A 7,697-nucleotide genomic window follows, 5' to 3' on the forward strand; every position below is an offset into this window, starting at 1 on the left:
CTCATTAATTCAAAGAGCATTTATTGAATGCTTACTATGTTCCAGGCATGAGGAGTGCAGTTTAGTAAGACACAGTCCCTAGACTCAGGTGTAGTGGGGAAGACAGAACTTTACAAGTTAAAAACACTGTGACAGAAGCAAACACATCTGTCATGGGAACAAAGATGTGGGGGATTTTATTACAACCAGAAGTAATCTCTCTTCTCTCTGATTCCAAGAGCTTTCTTCATTCCTCTCCTTAAAATACTTGCATCAGGGAAGGTATCATCTATGATTAATACAGGGTGAGTGTTGAAGGACATGCAGGAACTCATCAAGTGACCAAAGGAAAGCTTAAGTGTTTCAGGCAAAGGCAAGTGTGTGTGCAAAGGAACTTGAAAAAAACATGTTTTCCTAATACCTAAAGTAGGAAGACGGTAACAGGAAGTGGAAGGTAAAACAATTAAGCAGAAACCAGATTACAAAGGGTCACATACACAATGGTATCATTTTGCACAAACTCATCCAATTGTCTAAACTCATCAAACTGTACACATTAAAGGTACAATTCTTTATCAATCATAACTCGACAAAGCTGTTACAAAAAGAAAATGATGTGGTCTTTCAGACAATATCTGGAACTCACCATCCACCCACCCACGTGCTAACTTACTGGAATCTTTAGGGATCTACTTGGTAGTCAAACAGCACAGCCAATAGAGGAACTCTTTGGCATAAGAGGATCGTAAGTTCAAGTCCCAGCTCTGCCACTTTCTGGCAGTGTGACCACTGGTGAGTTATTCTACCTTCTTGAGTATTTTACCTTACTCATAAAACATGCTAGTCCCCACATCTCAAAGCAGCCAGGAGGATGAAATAGATCAAGTGGTCAACAAATGTTGTTAGGCATATAACTCCCTCTATTTAATAAAACAACTTTAGGGAATGAGATTTACAGAATAATCAAAGTAAGTAAGCTCTTTTTCAAGAAAGGGCTGAGATTAAAAGTTAAGTTACTCATTAGATGTTATACATTTATGAGAAAAAAATTGTGTGTAATAGAAACAGTGCTTGCATCTTCCAGAGACTCTCCATCTCCTGCATTTAAGGCATAATATGGGAAGCCCCAAGGAACCAGCTATTTTGAATCCCTATAACCGTATTTTTCTCTTTTTATACTTTTCAGGCCCTTACCCCAGAGCAAGTATCATTCTGTGCCACACATATGCAGCAATACATGGACCCACAGGGTCGAAGCCATCTCTCTGGCTATGACTACGTTGGCTTCACCAATTCCTATTTTGGCAACTCATAAGCAGCTCCTCGTGGATCACAGAAAATCTTAGTGTTGTGGGAAATTTACTGGGGGGTGAAGAGTACAGGCAAATGTGGAAGATAAAGATGGCCTCGTGTGTGTGTGTGCTTGTGTTTGTGTGCATATTACATTTATTGCAGGATCTTAAAAAATCTCAAGGGTGGGAGATAGAAAGGTTAATAGAGTTGGAGGAGTGGATGCTATTTTGTATGCAACTAGTCACTGCTGAGGGGTGTCAAAGTTTCTGTTTTTATTTGTTTTGTTTTGCATGTCTTTATCATTATGCTTTATTCCTATTATATAGTAATTCTTTTTAAAAATATTTTTGGGGCAAAGTTAAGTGAAATGTTGAGCTTCTATATTTCTGAGAACTGTACTTATATAAGAGTGGGCAGCTAATTTTACTGTAAAGAAGGGCCATGGTATAGTAAATAAATAAAATCCAAGGCAATTTGCAAACAATTTTTTTTAAACTTTGGAATGTGTTTAAATTTAAATTTGAAAATAAAGATATTTGGTATTCTGGAGAACATGAATATTTTAGTTTGTACAATGAAACAACACACAGATCAACATAACACTTGTTTTCTTCTTAACTTCTTTTTCCATAATTCAAAATTATGGTAGCTGTTATTACTCTCAGAATGACAAAATTCCAGCATAGCAGAGCTTTCTCTTGTCCTCCAAGCACCCGTATTTTCTCTTAAGTTTTAATGTAATAAAAATAATACTTCCATATCCAATTAAAGTAAGTTAATAGAATTATTTATAAAATTAAGAATTAATTTAAAAAAAAGAAGAGGTGATACTATCTTCATAAATTTTCAGGCCAGGTTTAGTCTGAACAGGTTTACATGCCGACATTCTGATTTGATTTATAAAAGGTAATGGTGTCATTAGCTGGTGAGAATTCTTAGATCACTTATTTGCTGTGTATAAAACTGCTAGCATTCTGCACAAATAGTCCCCACTTACCAATCCATTAATGTTGCCCCTTGATTACCATCTTAAGTCTCAGTCCCTTCCTCTGCATAGAAATGAATCTGTGCAGGACAAATCCTGTCATAAGAGCCTTTCTTTAAACAAAAAAATCGTTAAAGCTAAAATGTTATCATTGATACTAACAACATACAGGTATTTTAGTGACTCTTTTCTTAAATTGTCAAATACTATGGAATATAACAAGCAGAAAGTATTTTCAAAATTAATGTTCACAAATGTCTAAATTGTCTAATTATGAGTTACCAAAAATAGTACAGTTGGAAAAGATATAGGCCATCAAAAATTAGCATCGTTTAATATCACACTTATCATGTATGGATAGTCTAAAACTATTTGTGCTGAAAATAATCACAAGCAAAAGTGGATGTGGTTCCATTCCCCCAATGCTAACCCTGCCAAAAATTTTCAAGACCTAGATCAAATTATTAGTCATTTTAGTGGGTCAAATGTGTGTACCCGGAAGAAGAGTTTGCCCTTTTCAAGCACATAGTCATATACTTAATCAAGGGAGGAAATTTGAATCACCAAATGAGATTTTGAAGACTATTATGTTTTCCCTATCCCAGATCAATTGTTTCAAGGTAGAAACAAATAGAGATAGATTCCAGAAACACCTATTTTGAAAAATCCCTCCAAGTGATTTTATACCCTTCCATACTTAAGACTACTACATGTGGAAGCTAGACCATTAAGTATTACTTAGCAATACTTGAAACATCCTTACTAACCTCTGGTCACTATGCATTTAGGCAATGTTATGTTGGGCAGACTGAATGAATTGGTGAAATGAATTTGCTCACATGGCCTCAGTGCAATGAGAGATTACTTCTCCCTATATGGAGAACTCTAGAGTAGATGACCTTCTCTCTGATGAGGCCCTTTTGGCTGTCTAACTCATCTACTTGTCTTCATCCCGTTCTCTGAGATCTAGCTTCCTTCCTCTCAAATTCGGTTTTCATCAAATTCCAACTAGAGTATGTGTTTCTTTCCTGAGAGCATAGAAAAATATAGATTGCTGTCTGAAAAATATCTTCTCAGCCTAAGCTCTTTCCTCGTCTTTCAAGCCATGTCCCACTTCTCTCTCACTGCCAAATCCTATGAATTCTATCTTCTCAAAATCTCATGTTTGTGATTTCCTTCAGTCTCTGAATGTCACTATCCATATTAAAGCCTCTTTGCCTTTCTTTAAGCTGATATCCATGGATTTCTTGCTGGTCTCCTTGCCTCTGGTTTCTCTCTGCTGAAATCTATCATCCCCTCTGCTGCTAGATTAATCTTCCTAAATCCCTTCCCAGATCCACTCTCTGTTCAACGTTTTATTGTGCCTTATCTCCTATAGACAAAAGGACCATGTCTGAAGCAAGGTATTCAAATTCTTTCAACAAGTAAGCCTTGACTCAAACTAACTTCTCAGCATCATTTGTGAGGTGTTTCCAGCCCCTCTGAGGAACTCACACACTCTGAAACGGGCCTATATTGTCTTACCATCAAGCCTTTGGCTTTTATGTTCTCTCTTCTGATAATGTACTCCCCCCCCAGTCAGTGCATTCAAAGCTCATCCATCCTTTAGGAATAAGTTCAAATACTATTTAAGACATGAAGTCTTCTCTGATCCTCTACCTAGAGTAAACTCTACCTGAACTCAAAGCCAGTATCTTTTTCCTTCACACATTTTAATAGTAGCAACTGGAATTTATTGGAAGATCACTATGATCCAAGGGTTGTGCTAAATTCTTTGTATGCATGATCCTGTTTAGCCACCAACACAAAACTGAAGTTATAACCATTTTAAAGATAAGAACTCTGAAGCTGAAAAATGTTAAATAACATACCTAGAGTCACACAGCTAGTAAGTTGAAGAGTTTGGATTCAAATTCCTGCTTGACGGTCTTGTGAGTTCATGACACTTTCTCAAATAATGTCTGCCACTATATATAACTATATTATATGTGGAAAGTGAAATAGGCAGAATAGATAGTACTGCAATAGATTCAAAAGAACAGTATCTAGTTTAGTGAGTGACCCAAATGAGAAGGGTCTTTAACATGCAAGATTCTGAAGCTATCAGAGAGCATTAACAATTATCAAAAAAAAAAGGAAGTAAATACATTTTCTGAAATAGAATCCACCCAGCTTGGAAAATCAATTAAAACAAAAAGGGCAAAGCAATGGAGTCAGAGATAGGGAAGACAACTATATAAAAAGATGATTCCATGTTTTTGCTACTGTCAATAGCACAATGATGAACCTAGAAGCACATGTGCCCCACTGTATATGAAATAAAAGTTGAAATTAAAAAAAATAGTAAAAGCATAAAAAGATGAAAGACACCCAGTGAGAGTAAAAATGACCCACCTGTTCATTTAACAAAGCTTTAAACTAACCTGTCAAGCTGATATTCACCAGGTTTCCAATCTTGGAGGAACATTACAGGTCAAATAGTCTAATTATGTAATGATTTTAGAAATCTCTACAGTGTCCCTGATAGGCTCCTGCCAGCCCTGCCTTGAACTTGAACACTCCAAACTTTTGTTCAGCTCAATTAAAAAATTCTTGATTATCTTAATTAAATTTTTTAATTCTTAACGGGTTTCAGTAACTAGGGGTGGCATCTAGGAGGCTGAAAGTTAAAATTCAGATTTTGGGCTCATTTTGAGTTGTGCACAGTGAGCAGAGCAGGAAGCACCGCCTTTGCATTTCCAAGCAGTCGTGGGGAAGGGCAAGAGGCAGGATAAGGCTTTTCCAGATGATTGGGGGTAGGAAAGCTTTGGCCTGAGGACTTGAATACCTGGTCCTTTGGCTTGGGTTCTTGGTCTATGCCCAGCCTACACAGAAGAAAGTGTCCTATTGGTGTAACCTTCATCTTTTAACCAGCAATCTCCCTCTGAAAGCATTCCTCAGAGCAGTCTGTACAGCCCTATTCCTTAGACTATAAACAATGGGGTTAAGGAGTGGAGTCACTACAGTATAGGTCATGGCAATAAGCTGATCTCTCTCAAGAGAGTAGCTGGCTTTGGGCCTCAAGTACATGAAGGAGGCACAGCCGTAGTGAATAATGACCACTGTGAGGTGCGAGGCACAAATGGAGAAGGCCTTCTTCTGCCCCTCAGTAGAGGGGATCTTCAGTATTGCTGCCAAGATGTAGGCGTAGGAGATGGTGATGAAGAAGAAGGAGACCAAGAGGACCAGAAGACTGAGGATGAGGATCCCCAGCTCACTCAGGCCTGTATCCCCACAGGCTAGGCTCAGCACTGGTGGTGTGTCACAAAAAAAGTGCTGGATTTCATGGGAGCTGCAGAATGAGAGGTGGAAAATAACTAGTGTCATTCCCAGTCCAAAGAGGTATCCAATCAGGAAGGAAGTAACAACCAGCTGGGCACAGAGGGTAGGATTCATGTGGCTGGCATAGTGCAGTGGGGCACAGATGGCCACATATCTGTCAAAGCCCATGGCAGCCAGAAGGAAGCAGTTAGTACAGGCCCATGAGGCAGAAAAGAACATCTGGGCAGCACAGCCCACATAGGAGATAGCCTGGTCCCCCATAACCAGGCCAAAGAGCATCCTAGGGATGATGCCCAAAGTGTAGCAGGTCTCGGAGAAGGATAGGAAGACAAGGAAGAGGTACATGGGGGTGTGCAGATGGCTATCCAGCCGAATGGCTATGATAATGAAGACATTGCTGGTCAGAGTGACGAGATACAGAGAGAGGAACAAGGCAAAGAGAAGGTGTTGCAACTTCCCAGAACTGGAGAAGCCCAGGAAGACAAAATCCCTCCAGGAGGTTACATTGGTTTGCCCCATTCTGACAGATATATCTCGGATAGATTTGATGATTTCTTCCACCTTGCTAGTAGGTACCTGGCTTCTTTAAAAGGTGGATGATATGGATTCTTTTTCTCTTGTTCCTGTTGTAACTTAAAAAGGAAACTCTGATTTAGACTCTACTCAAACTTCAAAAACGTATTTGTTAGACACAAATTTATGGGTCCATTCTCACATGACTGTATGTACATATACATCTACATAGATACACAATCACAGACATTCATATGCACATACTTGTACACAAACATACATATGACTACATACATGAAGGCATATATATGCTTTATAGCATTTACACATAATTATGCATATTTGACACATTCAAAACTATAAATTGTACATTTGATGTTAATGGCCATATCCACAAATATATCAGGCATGCACATACATTACAAATACATATGTATTTAGAGTGTGCAAATTCATAGATACACACATCACATATAAAGATACACACACCACATATATGTTTATGTTGTCTTTATACATACACTGTCATGTGAAAATACACATATGGACACACCCATATTGCTTGTTAAAACTTTGTGGGGAGGTGGAGAGACTTGATCTTGATGGATTTTGTTTTGCAGATCAGGTACAAAGACTAACAGAGGTGAAATGACTTTCTTGAAGTCACACAGAACCAGGATTAGAAAACAGGTATGGTGAGTCTTAACCTATCCTTATTTTCCCCACACAATGATGACTCTCTTTAGAGACTATGGAACACACACTAATATGAACATAGAATAAGAAATAGCTTGTTCAATAATAATCACTGTATCTATACAACCCCTCTTCCAAGCCATTTTACCCTTTCCAAATTCCTTGGGCAGAGTAGGACACCTTTTACCTGTGAATCTGTGTTGAGCACTGAAGAAAAAGCCAGAGCTCGAGGCAGGTTGTGCAGCAGGCATCTCTCAGTCCAAAATCAGGTACTGCTGCCTCCAAAAACTCTACTCTAAACCAAAGCATAAGTCAAGGGAGGATTCTCCCCTCGCCTGAACAGGCTCACACTGACCTGAAGAGGCTCATAAAGCAAGTCCTGCCTTTTAGTTCCCATGCACTAGACTGCCTCCCAGCAGGCTAGCCCACAGGAGAGGACCTGAGACGCATTTTGGAAACTCCTATTCTGAGCAGTGTGATGTCTCCAAATGATACCAAGAAACCTTCTTCCACACCCCTACTTCCAGGTGGTAAATAATATCTTCTTCCATCCAAACAGCTTCTTTCTCGGAGGACCCCCTAGTCCCAATGGGTGCTGTCTCAGGAAGTGCATCTAATTGTGTTTTTGTGTCATTAGTTGGGAATATCCTTTTGGGGAAAGCAGAAAGGGGAATGTGAAAAAGAGATACTAGGATCATGATTTAAATAATAAATATGGTACCATGTGCTAAATATTACATTAATTTTTTTCACAAGATAAATCTCTTTTAAAATTTACAGCAGCCTAGTGAGATAGTGTTAATAGTTACACTTTATAGAAGTATAACTGAGCTTAATAGACTTTAAATAACCGGTCCAAAATTACAGAACTAAGGACTTATGCTTATAAATTTATGCCATAAGATGTATA

At 38.5% G+C, this 7,697-nt stretch overlaps 2 protein-coding genes across 2 annotated transcripts in view; one reads left to right on the forward strand and one right to left on the reverse strand.

The window, feature by feature from the left end:
- The window catches only part of SPTA1 (spectrin alpha, erythrocytic 1), a 75,376-nt gene extending 74,082 nt beyond the window's left edge, over nucleotides 1–1,294 (forward strand). The window contains exon 52 of the mRNA XM_007976610.3: nucleotides 1,166–1,294. Within this exon, the coding sequence (XP_007974801.3) occupies nucleotides 1,166–1,294 (129 nt within the window). The remainder of the gene's footprint in view (nucleotides 1–1,165) is intronic.
- On the reverse strand, nucleotides 43–7,255 carry OR10Z1 (olfactory receptor family 10 subfamily Z member 1). Its single transcript, XM_037997713.2, has 2 exons — nucleotides 7,123–7,255; nucleotides 43–6,210 (listed from the first exon to the last, which is right to left on the reverse strand). The coding sequence occupies exon 2, from the start codon at nucleotides 6,095–6,097 to the stop codon at nucleotides 5,156–5,158; it is 942 nt and encodes a 313-aa protein (XP_037853641.2). The 5' UTR covers nucleotides 6,098–6,210; nucleotides 7,123–7,255; the 3' UTR covers nucleotides 43–5,155.
- Between the last annotated feature and the right edge of the window lie 442 nt (nucleotides 7,256–7,697).

The sequence above is a fragment of the Chlorocebus sabaeus genome, chromosome 20, assembly GCF_047675955.1.
Source record: "Chlorocebus sabaeus isolate Y175 chromosome 20, mChlSab1.0.hap1, whole genome shotgun sequence".
Lineage (NCBI taxonomy): Eukaryota > Metazoa > Chordata > Mammalia > Primates > Cercopithecidae > Chlorocebus > Chlorocebus sabaeus.

What these genes read in the sequence shown, in the direction of transcription:
- OR10Z1 (XM_037997713.2), bottom strand. Translation starts at nt 6,097, where the DNA reads ATGGGGCAAACCAATGTAACCTCCTGGAGGGATTTTGTCTTCCTGGGC.